General features: G+C 48.3%; 1 protein-coding gene across 2 annotated transcripts in view; it reads right to left on the bottom strand.

The window, feature by feature from the left end:
- The window catches only part of DPF3 (double PHD fingers 3), a 257,039-nt gene extending 230,366 nt beyond the window's left edge, over positions 1–26,673 (bottom strand). For both annotated transcript variants that reach the window (XR_006741071.1, XM_036432371.2), the window contains exon 1: positions 26,577–26,673. Coding sequence is in view for 1 of the 2 variants with exons in the window: in XM_036432371.2 (XP_036288264.1) it covers positions 26,577–26,608 (32 nt within the window). In the remaining variant the exon portion in view is untranslated. The remainder of the gene's footprint in view (positions 1–26,576) is intronic.
- Between the last annotated feature and the right edge of the window lie 884 nt (positions 26,674–27,557).

The raw sequence follows: 27,557 nt of genomic DNA, 5'->3' as shown, positions 1-27,557 counted from the left end.
GGGCAAGATGGAGTTTTTTCATCTGTAAAATAGTTAATATACCTGTTTCCTAAGGTTGAGTAAATGAGTTTACGTGTTTAAAGCATATAGCACAGGGCTCCCAAGCAGAATATAGGTGATCAGAAGGACATGGTGGCTGAAACGAGTGTGGCTATTCCTGTGAAGGCTGCTGGGTAATTGTACACTTACTGCAGCATCCAGCACACGGCCACACACACAGAAGACCGTGGGGACATGGCCATCAATACTGTTACTATGTTCTGTTTTGTGATTCACTTCTTGGTCTCCACTACACTCTTCCTTAGGCTTATCCTCTTAAAAGTCAACTTGCATCTTCTAGCCTTACCATTTTCCTCTTATATGAATATTCAACATATGTCTTATCACTCAACCATACAGAAAGTTCCTAAAGGGCAGATATTATATCCTCAGCCTCGTAGTATCCCCCTTCGTGTGCAGTACAGAGCCTGCCACTTAAGGAGGTGTTAAATAATTCCTAATTTAAGTGCCAAGCTGAGAGATTGGTCCCCTCTTAAAAGGACAGCTTCTCTCTCCTCCACTCCCCAATTCTGCCATCTCTCAAGGCCCGTTCAGCTCCTCCATGAAGCCGGCCAGTGAAACTGACTTCTCCCTTATCTGAAAACCTATGGCACTCACTCATTGATCATATTTTTGCCTGAGAGATTCTAGAATTTTAGGGCAAGCAGAGCTAAGGGACCCTGAGAGCATGTGGCCACCTTACTCCCACCAGTACTCATCCTCTAGGTGGATTCCTCTCCAGCCAGACCAGGAGACCTCCAGACTACACCAGGGTCTTTTTCACAAGGAGGAAGCCAAATCCTGGCACTTCCACCCTCAGGGCTTCTGTCTCCAAGAGCAAAACTGCCTAGAGACCCTCCACGGTGAGTAAGGGAGGACCTGGATTCCAGGCCCCGCTCCTATTAGCTGTGTGAGGAGGGAGACTATCCACAGGCTTTGCCAGGCCTTTACTGTCATGTCTAGACAGTGAGGGAGACCACCAGGGGTCCCCAAGGTACTTCCTAGATCTACAATCCCCAGCACTGTCTCTGCCTGGGAGCTGTACTATGGAGGCACAAACTGAGTCAAAAGAGCTTCCTCCGCCTCTGTGGATGAGCTGGTGGGAGACCTTTGAAAGCTTCTCCGACCCTTCCGCCCCTTCTCCTATCAGGTCTGTCTCATTCAATGGACATAGTAATGAAAGCGTCACAGGACAAGTTCTAAACAAGTGGAAAGATGCCTTCCCACTTCTGTTGAAATTGGGTGATGACTACATGGAGGTTCCTTACACTATTCTGTCTACTTTTGTATCGGTTTACTATCTCCCCCACTAAAAAGTTATCAAGCTAAAACCGGTTTGGCTCAGTGGATAGAGCGTCGGCCTGCAGATTGAAAGGTCCCGGGTTCGATTTTGGACAAGGACATGTACATTGGTTGCGGGCACATCCCCGGTGGGGGGCTGTACAGGAGGCAGCTGGTCAATGTTTCTAGCTCTCTATCCCTCTCCCTTCCTCTCTGTAAAAAAATCAATAAAATAGCCGAAACCAGTTTGGCTTAGTGGATAGAGCGTCGGTCTGCGGACTGAAGGGTCCCGGGTTCGATTTCGGTCAAGGGCATGTACCTTGGTTGCGGGTGTGCAAGAGGCAGCTGATCGATGACTCTCTCATCGATATTTCTAACTCTCTGTCTCTCTCCTTTACTCTCTGTAAAAAATCAATAAAATATATTTTTTTAAATCAATAAAATATATTTTAAAAAATAAAAAGTTATCAAAATCATTATAATAAACCCACATGATTCATGTACTAACTGGATACTCACTCTCTAAACAGGTCTCCTGGGCCCACAAAAAGATACTGAATCTTTTTTTTTTTTTTTTTTAAGTAACTACATCTGGAAGTTGTAAGAATGCAATACTTTTGCACCTTGCCCACTGGAGAATAGAGGTGTGAAGAAAGAAGGCAAAGCGGAGCGCTTGGAGTCAGACATCTGGCCCTGAGCCCCCTCCTCCCAACCAATCCATCATTTTATAGCTGTGTCAACTAGGACGCCGCAGCACCCAGGGATTCCTCTCCTCGCATGCATTATTGGGAGGCCCACGGAAGACCATCTGTGCCTCGGAAGCGCTTGGCACCGATTTTCACACACACACACACACACACACACACACACACACCCGCATTAAAGCATTGTCACATTCATAGGTGCTTGAACAGTGGTTCTCAGGCTTTCACCAGTATAACAATCAGGTTGCGTGACCTCCCTCCCGAGACTCAGTGGTCTAGGGGGAAACCCAGGAACTACCCGTCCATCAGTCACACAGGTGCCCTCCTGCAGGTAGACCTCAAGCCACACCCCGAAAAGCCCAAAGGCAGAGCTGGAGTGAACGACGGGGACCACAGAGGGAGGCAAACCGTTTCAGGCTCTGCTTGAGAGGAAAACCAATCCCTCCACCAGGATCAAAAGCTCCCAGGATGGGGCAGGGTGTCAGTTTCTTTCAACTACCAAATGGGCCTGGGAACAGGAAGACGGGAAGCCGCTGAAGGCGAGCTCTACGTTCTAGCCTTGTGCCGCTAATGCCTCATCCTTCCTGTGCATGCTCAGGTCTCATCTGTAGTGTTTAAATGTGAAAGCCTCCTCAGAACTCGCTCATCTCATCCTTCCAGGCCCCATTGCTAAATCTCCCTGTAGACAGGGGGGGAAGGATATTTTTAGAGCATGGATTGGATCAAGTCACTTCCTAACTGAAATCCTTCTGTGGTTCCTGGGAGAAAGTACAGATCCTTAAACTACCCACCAAGGCCCTGGGTGTCAGGTCCCTCTGACCCCTCTTCCCCTATCGGAGCCACGCTTCCCCTTTCTCGCTGGTGTTCCAGCCCCGGCTGCCTTCCTTGGCTCCTCCAACGTGTCACAAGGCGTGTGCACCTGCGGGTCCCTCTGCCTGGGATAAAACGTGGCCTCTTCACAGAAACATTCCCTCCACACATCAGGCTACAACAGCTCCCCTTGCTGTAATCTATTGCATCCTTTCTGAACTTTCCAACATCGCACAGACCCAACTTTTTTTTTTTTTAAATATACTTTATTGATTTTTCCACAGAGAGGAAGGAAGAGGAATAGAGAGCTAGAAATGTCGATGAGAGAGAAACATCAACCAGCTGCCTCCTGCACAACCCCTAGTGGGGATGTGCCCACAACTAACATACATGCCCTTGACCGGAATCGAACCCTGGACCTTTCTTTTTTTTTTTTTTTTTAATATATTTTTATTGATTTTTTACAGAGAGGAAGGGAGAGGGATAGAGAGTTAGAAACATCAATGAGAGAGAAACATCAACCAGCTGCCTCCTGCACACACACACACACACACACACACACACACCCGCACCGGGGATGTGCCCGCAACCAATGTACATGCCCTTGACCGGGATCGAACCTGGGACCCTTCAGTCCGTAGACCGATGCTCTACCACTGAGCCAAACCGGTTTCGGCGAACCCGGGACCTTTCAGTCCACGGGCCAACACTCTATCCACTGAGCTAAACCAGTTTTGGCCAGACCCAACTTTCAATCCTATTTTTGTGTGGTTAATATCTCTCTCCCCAACTGGACTATAAGCTCCACAAAAATAGGGACCATGTTGATTTTGCTTGCCATTGTACATCCGTCGTATACACAGTAGCTGGTCCATTGTAATGCTCAACTAACATAAGACAAATGCCAAGTAACCCATGGACTGGGGAGACGCGAATGAAGGAAATGACAGGCCAAAATGAGGTGGCACACTTTCTCCTGGACATGGGCAATGGAGAATCTTCTCCGTTATCACAAGGTTGGTGGTCACTGGACACCACACAGTCTCAGTCTCTCTTAAATAAAAGCATCTGTCCAGGACCGTCCCCAGAGGACAATGAGAATGTGACTCACCCCTTGGGGAACGTGGGGGCTGAGAGAGAGGGCCAGAAAAGATTGTGTGCCAACCTCCTCAATGCCCTCCCTGTTATCTCTCTGAAAATGTAGCTTTGTCCCTCTCTATCAGGACTCAGAAAGTGGGGGAGGAGAAGGTCACAGACAGAATGATCTTCCTCCCTCCTATCGGCAGCCACAGAAACAGGCGAGCTCAGGTTATCTTTGTGTTTGCCTCTTTCCCCAGGAGAGGAGTGGGGGAGGGAGGAGGAGAGATTTAGAACAATCAATTCCGAAAACGGCATTTTCTGCTTGGTCAGACATATGCCCATTCAAGGGATGCAAAACAAGCCAACGTTTAGGTTCTCTGACTAGGCTATCGAGTCTCATCAATTACACCACATGGAAAAACTTTGGACGGTTAAAAATAACATAGGGGTCTGGTGTTTGGAAGATCTGGAGTTTGGAATGCCAGCTTGTCAAGCACAGGTTACTGCCTACCAAATGCGTGTGCTGGGAAGGTGTATACACACACACACACACATACACACACACTTGTCAGAACAGGAGGGCTACAGAGAAATAAGATGTCTATCCTCCCTGGCCAGGGTTGCTCAATGGTTGAGCATTGACCTATGAACCAGGAGGTCACGGTTCGATTCCAGGTCAGGGCACATGCCTGGGCTGCGGGCTTTATCCCCAGTGTGGGACATACAGAAGGCAGCTGATCAATGATTCTCCCTCATCATGAATGCTGCTATCTCTCACTCTCCCTTCCTTCCTGAAATCAATAAAACTGTATTAATAAGTAAATAAATAGGTTACTACACCAAGAAAATAAAAGATGTCCACCCTGATGATGGTGTGTGTATCAGACCAGCTCTCGACCCCCACCTACCTTGGGTCTGAAAGACTCCCAAGCCCCTTCCTGGCTGCGTATAGGGCAGTCCTCATCGAGGCAGGAAGCACCCGCCTCCTTGGAGGAGGTGACAGGGAATGACGTGTGAGCCAGTCCAGTCATGACACAGATTCAGTCCACCTCCACATGCTGTGTTTCTGCGTCTGTGAATTCTGGCTCTTCCTCAGAAGGACCCAGTGTCAGCACTGATTAAGTAGCAAGCAATAATCTGAAGTGCTGGACAAAGCGTCCCAGAGACAAATCTCTCTCAAAATCTCCTCTAGCACATTTGTTCTAAGAGTAAAAAAAAAAAAAAAAATTAATAACAATGCCATCTTGTTCTTCTAAGAAAACCAGAGCCTCTCCTACTTATCTCATTTTTCTTAAAATGCCAATGTGAGAAAAGTATCAGCTATTATAGTATGCCTGCATTTTACAGAGGGAAAAACAGGGTCATTGCAAGCACCTTCTGCAGGATATGTGCTAACTCTTCCAAGCACTTTGCACAAATTAACTTCCTTAATTCTTCCAACAACCCTCTAAAGCACATGTGTCAAACACAAGGCCCGCGGGCCAAATCCGTCCCGCCAGGCCTTGCAATGTGGCCCGCACCGCGCTGTCATCACTGCACTCCGCTGCGTTTCCATCACAATGACAGTTTATGACTGTTCAGTAAACCATTCGGCCCGCGATTTAGGCTGGATTTTAGATTTTGGCCCCTTCTCTGATTGAGTTCGACACCCCTACTCTAAAGGAAGAAAATATCATTCTCACTCTACAGAGGAGGAAACGGTGAGATGCAGAGGAATTAGCAATCCTGCCCACAGTCATGGGGCTTGAATTTGAACCCAGACTCCTCAATACCCAGGCTATCGGCCACACAGCCACTGCTTGGCACACTCGCTGCGACAAAGTGTTTGAGTTTTCAGAGAGTTCAAGGCTTCAAGGGAGAGCTGGAGGGTAGCTCCCTGGGCCCTCGGCCTTCCTGCGGGAAGAACAGGCAATAGGTAGGTGGAAAGCTTAAATGGGTAACAGGGGTGCCTGGGTGGGAATGTGGAAGCACTGCCTTCAGAGCAACCAATCCCCGAAATAGGAAGCACCGGCTTAGAGATCTACGGCCTTCCTCTCCCGATTTGAGCCTTGACACTCATTCTCAGGATACCAGGTTTGCTTGCACTATGAGGACCAGCATGTGTTTTCCTCCCTGGACTGGAATTGTATTTTTATTTATACCATTTATGGGCGGCAGTGGTGGTGGTAGCTGTCGTTTAAAGCATTGAAAGGGGGAAAAGACATTTTTATCTACTTGTTTTGCAATATATCTTGATTGACTTCAGAGAGGAAAGGAGAAGGAGAGAGAGAGAAACACCAATGACGAGAATCACTGATTGGCTGCCTCCTGCAACCTCGGGCATATGCCCTGACTGGGAATCAGCCCATGACTTCCTGGTTCATAGACCTACACTCAATCACTGAGCCACCGTGCGGGGGTAAAGGGGAAAGACATTTTTAGATCACCATTTAGGATTACCCCACAATCCTGCCCTACTTAGCAAATCTGCACGTGCACTGGGCAGGGCAGTCCTGCACCTGCCAGGACTGGTGGCTCACACCAGCACAGCCTCCCCAGTGTGTCCCCCTGTCTCCTGCCCTCCGGGAGGTGCCCTGGTTTCAGTTCAACCAGGACTTGGTTCAACCTCAGCGACAGGAAGCCTCTAGAGGTGGATGATCCTCCCTACGGGGACCCCGGCTGCCAGCTCAGCCTCCCCGGGGCCTCCCTTTTGGCCTCCTTGGCATTCAAGTACTTCCTAAGAATTGGCTCCACTCAGACCATCCTGGCCCCAGGCTGTTCTTCCGTTTTTACCTTTTGCTCACAGACACCCCCTTCCAATCCAGCCCAACAGATCCTCTTTTATTTTTTTAATATATTTTATTGATTTTTTTTACAGAGAGGAAGGGAGAAGGGTAGAGAGTTAGAAACATCGATGAGAGAGAAACATCGATCAGCTGCCTCCTGCACATCCCCTACTGGGGATGTGCCTGCAACCAAGGTACGTACCCTTGACCAGAATCGAACCTGGGACCCTTCAGTCCCCAGACCAATGCTTTATCCAGTGAGCCAAACCAGCTAGGGCCCAATAGATCCTCTTGCTGTCCTCCACACATTCCCGCCCACCTGGCTTTCCTTCCCCAGGAAGGAAGGGGATTCTCTAACTTGCACATGTGTCAAACACAAGGCCCGCGGGCCAAATCCGTCCCGCCAGGCCTTGCAATGTGGCCCGCACCGCGCTGTCATCACTGCACTCCGCTGCGTTTCCATCACAATGACAGTTTATGACTGTTCAGTAAACCATTCGGCCCGCGATTTAGGCTGGATTTTAGATTTTGGCCCCTTCTCTGATTGAGTTCGACACCCCTACGTCTAAGGAAAGACTCAAATGCTTCCTAGATTTTTCACACCTGGACTTCCCATCCTTCCCCTCCTTTGCTCCTCCGAGCCTGACCAGACTCCCACCATTCCTCCAAACTCAGCCCTGAACTGCCTCCTTCCTGGATCCTTCTCTGCCATCCCAAACCATGGGACCCGCGCTCCATCTATGCCACAGACCCTCTCCGGGCTGGACTGCTCACCGAGAGAGCAGTTCTTCCCTGCTTTGTAACCTCACAGACCCCGCTTCTTCCCTTACTCTTCTCTCTCGGCTGCTTCTCAACCCTTTGCCATGCGCAAGCTTTGCCCTTTTCTCCCTCCTCTCTCCCCACTCCCACATTCATAAGATGGAGTGCGCCTTCCTGGGGACAAAGCGGAATATTCTTCTTTCCCTTTGTGTCCCTTCAGTGCTTTTTAATCAAGGTGTGCTGCAGGGAGTGGGTGCGGGGAGGAGAAGGATGTCTGCGGGGGGCGGATGAAGGGACCCGAGGTCAGAAGGGAGCCCAGGCTGGAGGTATAAACCTTGATGTTGAGCGTTAAGTGGGTTATTCTTCTCCGAGGGCTCCGAGAACGTCGGGGAGGCTTTGGTCTGAGCCAAGAAATAAAATAAGAAGCAGAAAGCACGGGGAAAATGAAAGAGTAACTGGCGGGCTTTTCCTTCCTGGGGATTTGAAACGCTACAATGGAGCCTGGAGGAGCCGTGCCTGGAAGCTGGACTGCCCAGGGCTGCCTGCTCTGTGTCTTGGAGGAAAAAAGTGGGGACATGGCAGCGCTTTGACATTGTCCAGACCAGCTCATCTGGGTCACAAAGGAGACAGGAACTCCAGGCAACACTGGGCAAGAATAAAGGCTGTTCCACCGATCAGAGCGTCTTTTGTGCTGTACTTCTTAGGTACCGGGTAAATGATCACCAGAAGAGAGACTGGTGTTATTGGGTCCTCTCACTGGGACATTTCATCAAATAATAAAAGAAGAATCCGATTTCCCCAAGGAGAGTAAGAGCTAATTCAGTCTCAGAAAGGTTCCTACAGTCAGACCCTTGAACCAGTCAAGCTCCATGCCACCCCGCCCCACGCCACCCCCAGGAGGAGTGGAATCTCCAGCTCCCCCCCCCCCCCCCCCCCCTCCCTCCCAGATGGCACACCATGCCTCCTGCTGTGCTTGGGATCAGGGACCGGTGGAAACCTTACACCTCCCATAGAGCTCTACAGATCAGTGTTCTTCTCACTACCCAGTGCGTAACTGACCTAAAACTGAATGATCCAGACCTGTTCCCTATCCCCCAGGGATGTGTGTAATTAGATAAAATGAGGACAGAATATGTATAAGTATCTGTTATACTGGGATGGTTGCCCAGAAAGGAAATGAGCACCAGGAACCGGACGGCCCTGTGTGCGCCCTCTGTGCTGAAGGGCTACGAACGAGGGCTGAGGGAGAGTACCTTCAAGAGTAAGTGCTACCCTGGCCGGTGTGGCTCGGTTGGTTGGGTGTCATCCTGTGCATGGGAGGGTTGCCAGTTCAATTCCTGGTCAGGGCATATGCCCAGGGTTGTGGGCTCCATCCCTGTTAGGGGGTTTGCAGGAGGCAACAGACTGATGCATGTTTGGCTCCTAGATTGATGTTTCTCTCTCTCTCTCTCTCTCTCTCTCTCTCTCTCTCTCTCTCTCTCTCTCTCTCCCTTTCCCTTCCCCTCTCCCTCTCTCTCTCCCCACCTTTTCTTTCTCTCTAAAAATCAATTTAAGAATCTTTTTAAAAAAAGAATAAGTGCTAGTGCAGTATGACCTTTCTGAGTTGACAAACGTTTCTGTGCAATTCTGCTCCTGCAGCCCCTATTTCGTGCACCATCAGCATTTTCTCTGGCTTTCTGCATTGAAGGATACCTATCGGCCTCGGATCTGAACTAAAACTTGACTTGGGAAGCCCATCTCAACCTCGGTCTTCACCTTCCTCCCAATACAGAACCAGGCCTCTTCCAAACAGCCCCAACAGTGAAGGATTAGGAGGGTGGGAAAGTGGTTAGGGTCAGAGCAAAGTTACAATGATAGATATTTTTCTCTCGATATGAGAACCAAAGACTCTCACATAATCCCTGGGACATCCTTTCTTGTTTTGTCATCAAGTGGATTTACCTGCATTGAACATGGTCAGGACACTGAGTCACAGGAAGGGTTATATCTCTATAAGCATTGGTACTAGGAAAGGTATTGTCTCAAAGAATCTGTATCCGAAAACAGTGACTGGGTTATAGTAACCTCCAAAACTCAGTAGGATGAGTCGTAGATTCTCACCAGATCCCAGCCATGGGTTAAATCATTATAGTATTCTCACCTTCTGGTCTCCTCCATCTTAAAACTCATAAAAGTCCTCAAGGTACAACAAATAAGGCTAAAGGCAATCCAATACAGGCTGAGCCATAGTATGCACTCAATAAAAATGGGGTCAACTTATCGGTGGCTATTCACAAGCTCTCAGCTACTTAGTCCCTGAAAGAGAACAAAGCAGAAAGACTTGCCTTTCCTTCCCAAGACCAAAGGAGGGAAAGCCACGGTGTTCAGATCTACAAGGATGAAGTGATAAACAAACTAGGGCTCGAATAAGTGATGCTGACATTCATCACAGCCGAATATGCTCATGGGGGTAAGGCCAAGCTTGTGCTTGTCTTCCCACTTCTGAAACGAAAGCCTTTTCCAAACTCCTGAAGTCAAGGGAGAGGATGAGAAACTCTAAAGGGTTAGAAACAAATTAGGCGGGAAAAGCAGTGTTTCTGTCTGCTGGCTTCATTTGCTCAGTAATCTCACACATATTCATTAAATGCGTGCTATGCTAGATCCTATGGCTAACAAGGCAGCCACAGTCCCAGCCTTCCAGGGCTTTACATTCTATTGATAACTAACCAGAGTTAAGTATTTCCGTGGCCAAGAGAGAAGACTATGTTTGGGACAATGGGGACAAGGGCAGTTGAAGCCAATGTGACCCAAGGTTCAACAAGGGCCTCACTGGGGCAGAGGAGGTCTTGAAGCATTGGAAGATGAGCAGGCAGATTCAAGCAATTATATCTGGGACAGGGTAGGGCTGGAGGAGCCACAGGTAGCTGGTGAGACTGTGGGAGGTGTGAGGGTCTCCCTCTCTCTTAGCAGGAATACAGAAGTAGGCTTTCAGGATAATCAGTTTACTCACATCTCTCATTCTGAGCTTCTTAACCTGGAGCCCATGGACCTCTAGGACCGTGGTCGTGAACCACATGCAACTCTTTGGCCCCTTAAGTGTGGCTCTTCCACAAAACACCACGGCCTGGGTGAGTCCATTTTGAAGAAGTGGCATTAGAACAAGTTTAAGTTTAAAAAATTTGGCTCTCAAAAGAAATTTCAATCACTGTCCTGTTGATATTTGGCTCTGTTGACTAATGAGTTTGCCAACCACTGCCCTAGGGCATCCACTGATGGGCTGTGAACCCCACAAAACCATATGCAGATGTTCACACCTATGTGCATTTTCTCTGGGGAGCTCGTCCAAAACTTCCATAGGATTCTCAAAAGGGCCTGCAATGGCCAAGGAAACGTGAAGAAGACACACTCAAAAGGAACACCTGGTGACTGAACACCAGACTGTGATGTAGAAGCCATGGTTCTCCAACTCTTTATCCACATATAGCTTAGTACCCGACACATCAGGGTTTTCAGAACTAAAGGGATGAGTGCAAGAAGATGGGCAGAAATCACCATTTCCATCACCAAAATGAACATTTGTGTGTCCTGGCTGTGTGCCAGCAGCTGAGCTAGACTTGAAAAACCAATACCTCTTTCCCTAAAGGCACATGGAAGAAGGTCTTCTCACCCTCCTGTTCCCAGAGCCAGGATTGCAAGGCCAAGTCCCCAAATGTCACCAGAGTCACCAGAGCAATTCACTGCACTCCTCAGATAAGGCTCAAACGTTAGTTGGCAGTTGCCTAGCAACAGGTGACCCTAAAAAACACATCACCAAACTGAGAGGCCAAAAGGGCACTTTGTGGACAAGCTGGTTCTGAAAACTAGCCCCCACGCAGGTCTGCCCACCCGCCAGGCCACCCTGGAAGAGCTGGAGGAAGCAGCAGACTCTGCAGCCAAAAGGAGGATGGCTGAGGGAGCCAGGAAGGTGTGTGGATGAATGGTGGTGTGTTTCCCCACACTGGGGAGCAGGCACAGGGACCAGGGTCAGGGAACTGAGGGTTGAAGGAAAAGGCAGCCTTGGGTATAGAAGGCAACTGGTGCCTCTTTTAGACTGTCGATACAACTACTTTTCCAAGCAGCTGCTGAGTGGATGCCAGCCACATGCAAAGATGCATAAAGTGGCACAAAAGCTGGACTGCACTAACACCCAGCCCTGCCCTAAGTCATCATCGTGCAGCAGTTCCATGGAACTGTGTGTGTGTGTGGCAGGAGGAGGGGGTGGGGCGGGTATTGGCAAGATGACAGACCTCAAACCCCATGTAATGGGGAACCCAAGAAGCAGTCTTTACCCAGGTCTCCAGGGCAGCTCACTCCCTTGCAGAGACAGCCAACAAAAGAGGCAAAGAGACCCTACTTTCTAAAATTCAGATTTAAAAAAATATGTTGTTACTGATTTCAGAGAGAGATAGAAACAGCAATGATGAGAGAGAATCATTGATCAGCTGCCTCCTGAACCCCCTCCACCCCACCACCACCACCACCACCCAAACACACACACACACTGGGAATTGAACCCGCAACCAGAATCGAACCGTGACCTCCTGATTATAGGTGGATACACAAACACTGAGCCACACTGGCTGGGCTAAAATTCAGATTATTTATTTATTTATTTATTTATTTATTTATTTATTATTTTTAATGAAAAGCTTAGGAATTCCTTCAGCTGAGTAAGCTGAGACTGGGACCCTAAAACAAAGATTCTATTCGCCTCTCCCATACAGAGGGCAGAAAGCTTGGGAAGGCGGGGCCTTCTTCGGAGCCCATCATCTCTTCTCCGGAAAGGTCCTGGGGGCCAGGGGAAGGGGCAAATAAATACATCAGTCTGGAAGAGAGGCAGGAGGAACAGACGCAGAAGTCAAACAACAACAAATAAGGCGATATAAATCCAGATAAAATATTAAAATCATTAAAGGGCTGCTGCTCCCCGAAGATTGGGAAAAATGAAGAGAGTTAATTAAAAGCAATCTCCATGCACTGCTGAGCCAGCCGGCCCAGATAAATCAACAGCTGGGGCGGCTGTGGAGGGCAGGCAAGGGGCTTTTGTGGGGGGGCATGGTGGGAGGGGGAGCGGAGGGCGGGAAGGGCTGCCACAGAGATGGCAGTGACGTTGAATTGAAAACAATGACTTAAGTTTCCAGTTTCATTAAATATTTTATGACACCAAATAAAGTTGTTTTTCTTAGGGGGCAAAAATAATCAATGAACAAGGAGGGAGGGAGAGGAGGATGAAGAGGTGTTGTTTGTTTGATTCAAAACATACTTGGGACCATGAAGCCTGCATCTCTGATCTCCTCCCCAATGCAGATACTTTGGGCTTTTTTTCCCCTGTCTCTCTCCCCCTGATGGGCACAGGTAGATGCATCTTCTCCAATCTCTCTACAAAACCCTGGGTTTGGGTTTGTTCTGGGGGCTGGGGGAAATAGTGCAAAGTTCAGAGAAGAAACAAAGAGAAAGAGATAGAAAAGACCGTCACAGTTCTCATTGCTGATCCAAGCCAGACTCTGAGCACAAAACTAAAAGATCAGCAGAAATGGTGGGAACTTTTTTTTTCTTGCTTGCTTTCTATTCCCTCTAACCCCCCGACTTTCTTTATTCCCTTCCTCCTCCCCCCTTTTTTGCAATCAGATAAAGTTTTTATTTTTTTATCTTAAACAAAACAAAACAAAACAGTTTAGAATTCCGGGCTCAGTCTAAATAAAAACCCAGCGATTTTAGAAATGTTACGAGAACGGCACTTGTCTATTCTGAGGGAACTCTCTCCCGTTCTTCCTTGATGGAAATGTAATCGAGAGAAATGGCTGGGGGAAAGTGTTTTTTCTCCTCCATAGAATTGGGACTGGGAGGGGAGTGTGTGCATGGGGAAACATAAGGAATTATGCATTTGGATATGCATTTTAATTAGGTGGACAGAAGCAGCCGCCTGTTAATTTTTCTTGCTTGTTTCCACTTAGCATTCATCACAGGCAGAACCACCATAGAGCGCTCCCACGATAATAGATGGTTCTGCATTGGCTAAGTCCTCAGGGAAAATAATTAGCAGGAGAGAATATATTCTCTCCACTCCCACTACCCCATCCGCCCTGCCCTCCCCCAGCCCCAGCACCACACTGCCTCCCCTCCCCACCCTACTCCCACCCCAAGTGACAGTGGTTTCCCTAGAAGCCCAGAAGAGCCAGGCTCCCGGGTGCGGGCACTCACTTCGCCCCGCCAAAGAACAAAGGTCTGGAAGGAGAATCTGACACACCAGAGGCCTTCCTTGGAGTGGAAGCTCCTAGCAGGGAGGAAGACTGCCTTGCTGCTTGGTTCTGAGGGGCAAATCGATGTTGGCCAGGACAGGATGACAAAGGTCCAAAGAGGTGGGACAATTCTCATAGAGCTCAACTGGCAGCAAACAAAGATGAGTAAAGAGTTGTTTGTTGAGGAGAATGGGGATCCGAATGACGTTTTCACTTCATTTGCTTTACAACGTAAAAGAATATTGTAGTTTTCCAGCAAGCTTGGATCTGAAGCATTTCCAAGGCTACCAATCAAGATCTAAGTCTAATTCTGAGATGTGACCCCCACCTCCACCACCCCCACCACGATGCTCTCCATAATCTATACAATTCTTGTCGCTGGTCTCCTACATCAAAGCAGATTCAAGCTCTTCAGCCCTTCCCTCTTCCTGGAGTCCTCTTTTTTTTTTTTAATATATTTTATTGATATTTTACAGAGAGGAAGGGAGAGGGATAGAGAGCTAGAAACATCGATGAGAGAGAAACATCGACCAGCTACCTCTTGTACACCCCCTACCGGGGATGTGCCCGCAAGCAATGTACATGCCCTTGACTGGAATCGAACCTGGGACCTTTCAGTCCGCAGACTGACGCTCTACCACTGAGCCAAACCGGTTCTGGCTGGAGTCCTCTTGATAGAGGGAAGAGTCTGGACGGTGATTAAGCCCAAATTCCAGGAAAGGGCTGCCTGTGCCCTCAGGCTTCTGTTTCCCCTGATTTGAATGTGGACCCAGTTCAGGGCAGCCAATGGAAAATAAGACCAGGGCTTCCCTTGAGCTCACATTCTCACCTATTTCAAGCCCAGACAATGGGAAAATCCCACTACAATCCCAGGTCTATTTACACACAGCTGGATGAGTAAGGCTTTGCATTTCCTGAGAAACAATGATTGCGCACGATGTGTAACAGCAGATTCCTTTCACTTATTTTAGTTTTAATATATTAAAATAATGTCTCATAGGTGAGGTATTGTTGACTCTCAGTCAGCTCCAGGAAACTGTAGTTCTAGTAACACCTCCCATTTGTTCTTTACACCTCCTGAAGTGTTTTCACATCCATTATTTCATTTGGGTCCCTTGGAGGGTAAGCAAGGCTGGTTGTAGGGGAAGGGAAAAGAAGAGAGCTCTTTTCACTGTATAAAAAGACAGGCCTGATTTACTAACTCTTGACTTTCAAGCTGTCTTGTCTTGTCATTCCAGATGCTCCCTCAACTCCCTGTCACCAGATGAAACCTCTCTGCCTAAGAGACCTTCACCCCAAGACTCACTAGGTAACTTTGCTCAGCTCCTAGAGCCTCCCCAAACCCAAACCCTGACCCTCAGAGAGTCCCTGCCCTTAGGGAAGAGAAGGGGACAAGGGGAAGGCAATATTTGTGGCCAGGGAGGAGAGGAGTGAGTCTCTGGGTTTCCAGGGCATTCAACCCCCAAAATAATGATAATTCTTTATGTTTATGAGGTGGGGTTGCCTGTACATTTTAAAGAGTCTAAAAATGCAGGGGATCTAGGCATATACCCAAAAGAATTGAAAGCTTCTTATCTACCCATGTCCATAGCTACATTATTCACAATAGCCAAAAGTTGAAAATAACCCATGTCCATCATTAGATGAATGAGTAAACAACAAAATTATACACTGAATGGCCAGATTATTATGATCTCTGAATGCATAATAATCTGGCCACTCAGTGTATATATAGCCTATCTAATAAAAGAGAAACATACGAGTGAAATAAGCCAGTCAATGATAGGAAAACACCACATGATCTCATTCATTTATGGATAATAAGGAACATTATAAACTGATGAACAAAAAGATAGTTACAGAGACAGTAAAGAAACAAACTGTCAAATTACAGCGGGGAGGGGAGGGATATATGAGGGAGATAAGAGATCAACCAAAGGACTTGTATACATGCATATAAGCATAACCAATGGACGAAAAACTATGGAGAGGGAGGGCATGTATGGGAATGGGGGGGTGGGGATTGGTAAGGTATGTGCACATATAATACCTTAATAAAAGAGAGAGAGAGAGAGAGAGAGAGAGAGAGAGAGAGAGAGAGAGAAATAAAATAAAATAAAAAATGAAAAAAAAGAGAAACATGCAAATTGATCATACCTCCACTATGCCAACAAACCATGCCCACAAGCCAATCAGGAGCAAATATGCAAATTAACTCAACCAAGATGGTGGTTAATTTGCGTATCCAGTTTCAGAAAGTAGAAAAAAGCCAAGTGCTATAGAAAGGAAGCAGGATGGCAGAGAATGGAGGGAAGCAGGCGGGGCAGGGAGGAGAAGGGGAAGCAGGCAGGGCAGCGGAGACCACCACAGGAAGCCCTATTGCAGGAATATATTGGGTCGGCAACTAAGTAATTGCTGGTTTCACACATATATGGCTTCAGTTGAATTTTTAGGTTTGCAGACGTAGTACAAATGTAAAACACATTTTGTTATTTGATAGTTGGCTATTCAGCTGTTAATCAGTAAAAAAAGTTTTTTGATCTGTTTTGTAGTTTTCGTTTGGCGTTCGTTGAAAAATGGAAAATCAAAAGGAACATTTTCATCATATTTTGCTTTTTTATTTCCGCAAAGGGAAAAACGCATCGCAAGCTCATAAAAAGTTATGTGCTGTTTATGGTGACGAAGCCTTAAAAGAACGGCAGTGTCAAAATTGGTTTGCCAAATTTCGTTCTGGTGATTTTTCACTCAAAGATGAAAAACGCTCTGGTCGTCCAGTTGAAGTTGATGACGCCCTAATCAAAGCAATAATCAATTCGGACTGTCACAGTACAACACGTGAGATTGCAGAGAAGCTTCACGTATCACATACATGCATTGAAAATCACTTAAAACAACTTGGCTATGTTCAAAAACTCAATACATGGGTTCCTCACGAACTGAAAGAATCACAGTTAACGCAACACATTAGCAGCTGCGATTTGCTAAAGAAACGTAATGAAAATGATCCATTTTTAAAACGACTGATAACTGGCGATGAAAAATGGGTTGTTTACAACTATATCAAGCGGAAAAGATCGTGGAGCAGGCCAGGTGAACCAACTCAAACAACATCAAAAGCTGATATTCATCAAAAGAAGGTTTTGTTATCAGTTTGGTGGGATTACAAAGGAATTGTCTACTTTGAACTCTTACCACCCAACCGAACGATCAATTCTGATGTCTACATTGAACAACTAACGAAATTAAACAATGCAATTGAAGAAAAGCGGCCCGAATTGACAAATCGAAAAGGTGTTGTATTCCATCATGACAATGCAAGGCCACACACATCTTTGGTCACTCGGCAAAAATTAATGGAGCTTGGTTGGGATGTTTTGCCACATCCACCATATAGTCCTGACCTTGCACCATCTGATTACTTTTTGTTTTGATCTTTACAAAACTCCTTGAATGGTAAAAATTTCAATAATGATGATGATGTCAAATCGTACCTGATTCAGTTTTTTGCTAATAAAAACCAGAAGTTTTTTGAACGTGGGATTATGATGCTGCCTGAAAGATGGCAAAAGGTCATTGATCAAAATGGGCAATACATTACAGAATAAAGTTATTTAGTTCCATGAAAAAATTGTCTTTGATTTTCTTTAAAAAATCCGCAATTACTTAGCTGCCGACCCAATATATTAGAGGCCCAGTGCATGAATTTGTGCATGGGTGAGGTCTGGCCAGCTTGGCCAGGGGGAGGGGATATGGGCAGTTGGCTGGCCTCCCTGCTGGTCGAACTCCTGGCCAAGGGGACAATTTATATATTAGCCTTTTATTATATAGGATATACACTTAGTGGTCATATTATTATGCATTCAGAGATCATAATAATCTGGCCACTCAGTATATATATTCAGCCATAAAAAGGAAGAAAATCCTGACACCTCTATAACATAGTTAAACTTTAAGAACACTATGTAAGTGAAATCAACCAGTCACAAAAGGGCAAATATTGTATGATTCTGCTTATATGAGATGCTTAGAATAGGCAAATCCATAAATATAGAAAATTGAATAGTGGTTATCAGGGACTACAAGGTGGGAGGGGCTATTTGGAATTGATAAAATAAAGTTCTAGAAATGTATAGTATCAAAGGCTGCACAACATTATGAACGTACTTAATGCCACTGTATTATACACTTAAAATGGTTAAAATGGTACATTTACATGTTATGAACATTAAATTATATGTCATATATTCTACCACAATTAGAGAAAAAATTAAGAATCTACCTCTGGCCCTAGCCGATTTAGCTCAGTGGATAGAGCATCAACCTGCGGACTGAAGGGTTCTGGATTTTATTCTGGTCAAGGGCACATGCCTGGGTTTCGGGCTTGATCCCCAATAGGGGGTGTGCAGGAGGCAGCCAATCAATGATTCTCATCATTAATGTTTACCTCTCTCTCCCTCTCCCTTTCTCTCTGAAATCAATAAAAAAAAAATGTTTAAAAAAGAAAAGAAAAGAAAAGCTCTGTCTGTCTGTCTGCCTAAGTCTTATAATTTAGGCTTCTGTGAATTCTGTGATGGTTTTGCAACACCCTCTTCCTTTTTTAGGCGTAGAGAAAATCGCCAAGGGAGGTTTCAACCAAAGGAAAGCCTAATAATATTGACTCCAGAGGAATCTGGGATGATCTGGAGGCATATCACTGAAGGAGAGGCAGTGAATTTCAATCAAGACACTGCCAATACACACCAGGGTACAGCCAGCCTCGGTGATGGGTCTGCTGGGCACCTCCATTTCCTCGGCAGTAATCCAGGGTACACTAGAGAAAGCTCAGTGAGACACCAGTACAGGTCCACCTACTTCAGCTCACTGAACAGCCAGATATCTGAGGCTGCCCAAATAGAAGTAAAAATAAGCACTTTATTTCCAGTTACTTGGGATGGGTGCCAGGGTGGAGGAGAGGGTAGATCCAGGGAGATGAGGATAAATGAAATCCAGGAGAAAAACCTTTTGCTTGGTTCCCTTTTCCCTCCTCACATTTAAAGAAAAGAGTGAGAAAAAAGGCAGATATTGTCAGTAATTTCACAACCAAAAACTTTATCTGATTGCTTATATATAGTAGAATAAGCCAATTACCGTATTTTTCGGACCATAAGACACACTTTTTTTCCCCCAGAAGTGGGGGGGAAAAGTCCCTGCGTCTTATGGTCCAAATATAGCCTACACATATACTTTAAAAAAAAAGTTTTTTTACTTGCCCGGCTCTGTGTGGTCTCTGTGTGCTTGCCCGGCTCTAAATTGGTTCTAAATGCTGCTGTTTACTTTACAGGGTTGATTACATGTGTTTATGACTGTGATGTTGGGTTTTAATGCACATAAAATATTTTAGGACACTATTTGTTTCAGAAACTTTTTTCCTTCATTTCCCTTCTCTAAAAACTGGTGCGTCTTATGGTCCGGAGCGTCTTATGGTCCGAAAAATACGGTAGTCATCCCACTTCTCTTTCCTCTTTCCAGAAGTTGGGAAGGAAAGTGTTCAAGAGAGAAAATCGGAAGAAAAGCCCATGTTCTATTTGGTCCTCAGCTGTAGGCCCTGAGAAGGGAAAGGAAGTTCCATCTTGACTAGAACTCTAGGTGGTAGGACAGTGTAGCAAGCCTGGACCAGAGAAGGTGAAATTACAGAGGAATCCCCATCTTGGCAACACTTTAGAGCCACACTTTCAATCCTCACCCATTGAGGTAAATCAAAGTATATGCCCCTGACCAGGAATAGAACCCATGACCCTTCGGTCCAGGGACTGACACTCTAGCCTAGGGGTGTCGAACTCAATCAGAGAAGGGGCCAAAATCTAAAATCCAGCCTAAATCGCGGGCCAAATGGTTTACTGAACAGTCATAAACTGTCATTGTGATGGAAACGCAGCCGAGTGCAGTGATGACAGCGCGGTGCGGGCCACATTGCAAGGCCTGGCGGGACGGATTTGGCCCGAGGGCCTTGTGTTTGACACATGTGCTCTAGCCACTTAGCGCCACACTTTTGAAACAAGGAAGAATTTGACCTCTGGCCCCTAACTGTCCTCTCCCTGTCCTAATTGACCATAGTAAGAGCCACAAAGTTTTTGACCTGGAAGGAATTTGGGCAATCAAGGTGTATAACCTTCATCTTAAAGACAAGGAATATGCAGCTCAGACAAGTTCTGTGTATAAGACCACACAACTAGTCGGTGGTAGAGCTCAAGGCCTCCTCTCCCAGAGCTTTTTCTCCTCCATTACTCTGAAATCATCATAATCGGAAAAGCCCTAACTGGTTTTGCTCAGTGAATAACGCATCAGCCTGTGGACCAAATGATCCCAGTTTCGATTCTGGTCAAGGGCAGCTACCTTGGTTGCAGGCTCCTCCCTGGCCCGGGGTCCTGGTAGGGACACATGAAGGAGGCAACCAATCCTCTCACATGGATGTTTCTCTCTGTCTTCCTCTCTCTCTCTTCCACTCTCGCTAAAAATCAATGGGTAAATATCCTCGGGTGAGGATTAACCTAAACTAACTAACTAAATAAAACTGCAAAAGACTAGCCATTGGTCAGAAATTCTGTTATTTTTTCCCCCCCAGTTATTATGTGGAAGAGGGTCAGAGCTTGAGAGAGGGTCACCCTGACAGCAGGTTTGGGGACTGGGAAACCTTTTCCTGGTGGAGCTTCCAACTACAGTTAATAAAAACAGCAGATTTTCAAAGTAACAACAAGGAGAAAAATCTCATTCTCTTCACGGCAGCCTGAGATGGCCACAGTTTCCAGATTCAGGGAGGGTGGAGAGGGTGGCGAAAGAAGGATTAGTTTGTGCCATCAATGATCCCCAGGCTCAGAACTGAAGCCTGGGTGGTGGAGGACTCAAGGTCAGCTATTCGAACATCATTATTAGAAGCTCTGAGCCTAATCCCCCACGCACAACTATTCACAAACACTCTACCTAGAAATTCCAAACAGTCTGCCCCTCCCCACCCCCACCCCAAGCACCTCCCAACCACTGCTTTTAAAACTCTGATGCAAATCACAGGCTTCAAAAACCTTCCTTTGGTGACAGTTTTACGATGCTGGCTCCATTCATCCATATGGTTTGACAGACTGTGAAACACTAGTAACCGGACCAATAAGAAAAACAAATTACAAAAACACAACACCTCATCTCTTCCCCAGTCACTCACAGGACCGAAGGAAACGTGGGAACTTACAAAGGGCCATAATATCACTCTCTTGGGGTTAATCATCTTCTCAGAGTTCCAGGCCACTGGATGGTTTTTATCCACTCACCGGTCCCCACCCCAGGCCCAGCAATTCTTTATCTTTCCTGGTCAAATACCCACAAATGTAAAGACGACTTAACACTAGGGTCATGCTTTTACATAGGCCCATGAAGGGAAACCTGCCTGGGCAAAAACAATTATCAATGGTTGCGAGCATTTCCTTGGCCAGGGGCTTGCCACATTCGGCTACATGTCTGTCTTCTAGAGACTTCTAGTACACTCAGAAAAAAACTCCAAGGTGCTTCCCAAGAGGTGGGGATGAAAAACAGGCCTGGACTCTGGTGCCTTTTTATGACCCAGCCCCCACCACCACTCCATTCCGGGTGGTGGCACTGAAAACGAAAACATCAGACTCAGTTTCCTTTCTTTTTCTGGTGCCAGCTCAAAAACAAAGCATGCTGCCTGCGACATCTTTATTTGTTGCATTGTCTGAGCAGATGGCTCTGAAACAGCTTGAGATATTATGGTCTTTTTCGGGCGTATTCCCAATTCCAGTTACCTGCATCATTCCACCAAGACAGGAAGAGCCGAAACCGGTTTGGCTCAGTGGATAGAGCGTCGATCTGTGGACTGAAAGGTCCCACGTTCAATTCCCGTCAAGGGCATGTACATTGGTTGCGGGCACATCCCCAGTAGGGGGTGTGCAGGAGGCAGCTGGTCAATGTTTCTCTCTCATTGATGTTTCTAGCTCTCTATCCCTCTCTGTAAAAAATCAATAAAATATATTTTTTTAAAATAAAAAAAGACAGAAAGGTAAGTCTCCAATTAAGTTGCCCCTGCATTTCAGCCCACCTTACGGATCTGAGCAGCTGCCTTCCACTGTGACCTCTGCGTGTCTCCCAGGTGGTCTGCAGACTGGGCTACTTTCAGAGGTTTACCCCCAGATAATGCCTCCACTCGGGTTCTGGCAGAAATTAGTCTCCTTTATGGGTATCCCATCCAAACCAGACATTCTTCCCACTGAAAAATAATGCGCGCTAATGAAGTTTGGAGAATTCAGAGCGCTTCTCTCCCCCCACCCCCCACCCCTGCTTCCAGTGGCGACCAGAAGCAGATGCAGAAGGTGGTTCGTAGGCATCTGTTGGTTTAAAATGTCTGAGGGTCCTTTTCTCATAAGGGGCTAAAATGTCCATAAAAGGCTGCAAACGCACCAAGTCCCAACCTCCAAGTCCCCTCTTCCTCTAGTTCGGAAAGAGCTAAGAGGAGATTAGAACCAGGAATGTGTGCCCCCTCACCCCTGTCTCTGGTATCTAACCTGCCACAGCAAGAGCAAAGTCTGGCTTCTAAGTGGCTGACAACCACACAACTTTCCCAGGCACAGAACCACTTAAGATTAGAATGCATTGTATCCGGATCACAGAATGTATAGAGATGAAGATTTGAGATCTGTGCACATGAACCGCTGTCTGACCTTAGCTATGTGAGTATGTCTAATTCTCCCAGAGCTGTGTCCTTAATAACCAAACAGAGATTTTATATATATATATATACCTCTAAACAAGTGAAAATTCTAGCAAAAAAAACGTTTTAGTACCATTTTTTGTGATCACAATTATCAGCATGAGAAATTAGTTTACTGGTCTCCTTCTCTACAAACAAATAGTTACTTGAGGTAAAGCCCTGCTGGTTCATAAGGAATAATTAAATAATAATAACAGTTATTCTTTTCTAAGCAGGCAGTTATAATAATAGACTCGTATGTGCATAATCAAGTCTGGCAGAAGGTGGCAGACATTCCCAGTTTAAGTGCATACAATCCAGAGTCTTGATAACTTAATAAAAGTAAGTTGTACAGTGTTGATAGCAGGTTTGGGAAGGGTGATTTACCTGAATTAGAACAACTAGTAAGATTAGAATGTATATTAAAAACATTATGTTTCCTAGGAATGCAGATATCAACCAGAACTCAATATGTAATGTCACTGTTTTACACAGAGACCTTTTATCAAATTCATATTTATGTTACCCACATGTGTAATTACTTCACTGCATGGTCCTTATCTTGCCTGTAGGTGTAATAAATGGGGGTGACTCACGCTTCGAGGCTCAGACAGTGTAGCTGCTAAATTAAGTCCTGTGTAATACCCATTTACACTTCATACATGCCCATCTCTGCTTTTAAACTCTGTGTGTCCAGATGTGACTGGTCGGCGGTGCGGCCACCTGCCGAGTCCCCCTTTGTGATCTGATCAGTCCAGGCAGCTCCTGTTTCTGCCTCTCACACCCTGTTGGGCAGTAATAAGATGTTAAAGGCAACAACAGAAAGAGAAGCCCGGCTGTCAGCTTCGGAGAGAAGGGGGGTGAAGAGGACGAGGAGGAGGGATAAGGAGGAGAGTTGAGGGGTGATCAAAGACAGGCGGGAAGAAAGCCAAACTGCAGAGAGAAGTGGCTGCAGGGGCTTGGGGTCCTTAAGGAAGACCTCAAGCCGTGAGGTTCAAACTGTGCCATCCAGGTACCTGGGCTATTGAGTGACTGCATGTCCCCCGTGGAGAAGGCAAGTATACATGAAAAATGTCCAATACTCAGGGTAGATAGGCAGCGGTGCTGCATGAAACCTGGTCTCCTTTGTTCCCAGAACTTTATCTACCACCACTTTATCCCCCAATCCTAGAAGAAACCTGTGAGTGACCGACCAGTTGCTGTAGGGGGTGGCGGTGGTGTCTGGCATTTTTTTTTTTTTTTCCTCCTTTCTTTCTCTTTTTTTTTTCTTTTTTCTTTTTTTTTTTTCTTAGGGAAGAGAGACTCAAAAGCACACAGAGAAAATGCTAATGTCATTCAGCTACCTTTCATTGTCAGGAGGGACCTATGAGGATGAAAACACAGGTCTCCAAACCATTCTCCTCCCCCCGCACCCGCCCCCCTCCCCCGTGCCCCCTCCTCCCCCCTCAGCACCACCATCCAGGCAGCCTTTTGGCTTGACGGGCCTCTGCGCTTTGTTCTAATTTAGCCCATGCATAATTTATTCACGTGTGCATTGTTTCCTGATCAGCAACTTTTAAAAACAAATGAAAAATAGATGTTTTATTAAACAAGTTGTTAAAAAAATAAAGGCAGATGGTGTAGGTCCCAAAAAAACAACGTGCACGCTCCCGCCTTAGGAGGTTAAAAGCTCCAGCCCGAGGCTCGGCTGGCCTGGGGTATTGTTTACACCCTCTTACCCCCAGGGAAAGGGGCTGGGGTACAGAAAGGAGCAGCTAATTACAAAGGACCACTCCGCTCCCACCTAGAAAAAGACGGCAGGAGAGTGGTGCGTATGCCAGTGTACGCGTGTATGGCGACTCGTAGCTACAAATACATCGCATTGCAACTGCTTCTAATGATAAAGTTCGAGTATAAAAATTCATAACTAATTCCACTTTCCGCCCCCTCCTTTCCCCCTCCCGCCCCCCGCCATTTGTAACCCTCCATACACACCGTCCCCCGAACACGTACCCCTTCTACGGTCCAAAAGGTAAGGAAAAGAAAAGAAAAAACCCTGGAGCGAGCAGCGGAACCCTGGAGCGGTGAGACTCCGCGCCCGCCCGCTTTCCCCGGGCACCGCCTTCCCAAAAGGCAACAAACCCGGTGCACATGCGAGATTTCTCTCAAAACTTGAATGTACTGGGTGGCATCCACTTGGTTATGGGATTTCGGCTAGAGACTGGCACGCTGCACATCAGCCCATAGGCTCGGCAGAAACTCAGAGCATCAGCGGTGTGGCCAGCGAGAGCCGCGGGGGTGGGGATGGGGGAGGGAGGGAGGGGGGGAGGATGTGGCGGCGAAGTTACGCCCATTGGTTCTGCCACAAAACATTTTCTTTCTTGGGCGCGAGCTGTGGCGTTCAAGCGCAGTGCTACCGGCGCTTCCCAGCCAGAACGGATGCCGGGAGCCACTGTCCTCCGATCAGCCTCGGGTTCAAAAGACCTCTTAACAAGCAGCCTTCACATGCGTGTGTATGTTTGCATTTAAAACTCCCAGACCTGGGGCATCCTTACCCCTTTTCCCCGTTACAGATGGGAGACAAGCTGGTACCAGCGCGTTTCCTTCTCCCCGAGCGATCCTTCGCCATAGGAATCCCACTGCCGCCGCCACCCCATAGGGACACCCCGCCACCACTCACCCCCGGTGCGAACCTGGATGTCACTCCAGGAGGAGCTTAGGGGTGCGGACGCCGCTGCGCGGGGCTGAAAGAACCTGGGGAGGAGGGGGTATCCGCCACGCACCCCCGGGGATTCGGCACGAAACTCCCCCACGCACACCCGCACTCCCCCTCCCCTCGACCGCCGCTCCCAGGACAGCTGGGCAGAGCCGGTCCCCCCGCGCGGACCCCCGCCCACGGCGCGCGGTGACCCGGAGGGAGCGCCCCGCTGCCCACGTCCCCGCCAGGAGCGCCCCTTTCCGGGCAGCGCTCGTTCTCCGCAGCCACCTCCGGCCCCGCGATCGCGAGCGAGCGGACTTGGCGGCTTAGCAGCTCCACAGCCTGGAAGGAAGGGAGGGAGGAAGGAAGGAAGGAAGGAAGCCAGGATGAAAAGGCGGAGGAAGGAAGGCAGGAACTGGCTGCCGGGCGCGGGGACTGGCCCCCGCGTGCCCTCGTGCAGCCCGCCCCCTCCGTCCCGGATCCGGGCGTCCGCTCCAAGTCTGCCGGCGGCACAGGCACCTGCCCCTCTCTCCGGCCGCGAGCAAACGCCGCCTCCCCGCCCGCCTCGGCTTTCCACCCGGAGGAGCGGGAGGAGGCGGCGAGAACACCGTTCTTGAGACCGGCAGCTCCTCCGGCTTCCAAATCCGCCCCAAGTTAACCCGAGTCGTTCACTGACTACAGCCCGTTCACCCACAAACACACACACCCAGACACACAGAGAGACACCGGCGGCCGCCCGGAGCGCCGCCGTCACGCTCCCGGGGCTGCCCCGGCAGTAAAGCTCCGAGCAAACCACCTGGGCCCCGGGGCTCCCGGGACCCGCCGCCCCCCCTGCGGTCCTCGCAACTCCGGGCGGTTTACACAAACTCTCCGCCCAGCGATCGGAAGGCGGGGAGCTGCTCCCTGCAAACTCCGAGCAGCCGCGGTCCGCTCCGCTCGCCCGGGCGGACGGAGTCGCCCGCCGGGCGGGGGGACCCGGGCTCCGGAGGTGCCTGAGCTCCGCCAAGTGCAGCCGGGCGGCCCCTGCCCCGCGCCCCCTCCCGCGAGGCCGCCCCCCGCGCCGCGCTCGCCGCCCCGCGAGGCCGGGCACTCGGGGGACCGTGTTGTCCCCGAGCCGCCCGCGACCCCCTGGCTGCAGAGCGCTCGAGCGCCGGGCTCCCCGCCGCTCTCCCTCCTCTCTCTCTCTCTCTCTCTCTCTCTCTCTATCCCTCCGCCAATTAAGCAGAACACACATGTAACAATTTTCTTCTTGTTAATTGCATCTCCTGACGTTTCTGCTTGTTGGGGGGGAAAATTAAAAAAAATAAATAAAAAGATGAAGAAGTAAAAGAGCTGAAAAAAAAGAGGGAAGACCCGCCGCGGCGGCAGGCGCCCGCGAGCGCGGTGCCTCGGCGGCGCTCCGCACGCAGGAAGGCGCCTTTTTTTTCATATCGAAACCACGAGGAATATGTACATTTTTTTAGTCTTACTTACGCTTTCAGGGGGTTGTGAATGACAGTCGCCATTTTGCTACAATGTAACAGAATATTGTCTGTCTCAGAGTTCTAAAGGTTCGCTCAGGGGAAGCGGGGAGCCAATGGGAGCGCGGGATACCGGCCCGCCGGCCAATGGGCGCCGCCGGCCGCCAGGGGGGCGGGGCCTGCGCGGTGGTAGTTATTAGGGGAGCTGTCAAAGCCCAGAGGTCACTCCCTTTTGTAGAGCCCGAGAGCGAGCGGGTCTTAAAGGGGCAGTAACCGCGCGCGCGCGCGAGCTGCTCTTTCGGGTTGAGGAAACGCGGAGACGCACGGGGAGAGAGTATTCCAGTTCGGTCTGAGTTTCTACTTTCTAGGCATCCGCACGGAGTTCGCGCATCCGGACAGAAAGGTGTATGTATTTTTTTCAACAAACCACCGGAACTCCCCATTCATTAGGTTTTTGGCTTTTTTCTATGACGTGTTTAATCCCCCAAAGAGGGCAAATCCCTTGCTCCCCGTGCAAACGTTGGAAGGTTGCCTTTGCATCTGACACATTAGTACACGTGCCCAGCTGTTTGCCGTTTGCTCTGGGTCCCGCGGCTTCTTCACAGGCTCATTCCCGAAGTGCTTTCTTTATCTCAGTCACCTTCCTCCTCTCTCTCTCTTTCTCTCTCGGTTTCTTGGAACTGCCGCGGCTGTTCCTGGCGATTCCAGGACAGCAACTCCCCCCCCTCCCTCCTGGAAAGTCTCAATGTCAGGCCGCTCCCTCTGGCAGCCGGGCTTCGGTTATGTAAGGAGCGGTGGTCACCCCGCGCGGCTCCCCCTCCGCGGCCACCTCTCCTGTCCTGCACACACACCGGGGACTTCTGCGGGGACCAGGCTCCGGGCGCCTGGGGAGAATGGGGGGACCCGGCTCTCAGACCTGGCTTAGATGTAGGGAAGGTTTAAGGAAGCTTTGGGAAACGTATTTTACTACCTAGCCTGGGGGGGGTGGGGGCAT

This window comes from Pipistrellus kuhlii, unplaced genomic scaffold (genome assembly GCF_014108245.1).
Source record: "Pipistrellus kuhlii isolate mPipKuh1 unplaced genomic scaffold, mPipKuh1.p scaffold_m20_p_1, whole genome shotgun sequence".
NCBI classification, from domain to species: Eukaryota; Metazoa; Chordata; class Mammalia; order Chiroptera; family Vespertilionidae; genus Pipistrellus; species Pipistrellus kuhlii.
The sequence above is the reverse complement of the archived record's forward strand: the minus strand, read 5'-3'. Positions and strand labels throughout refer to the sequence as shown.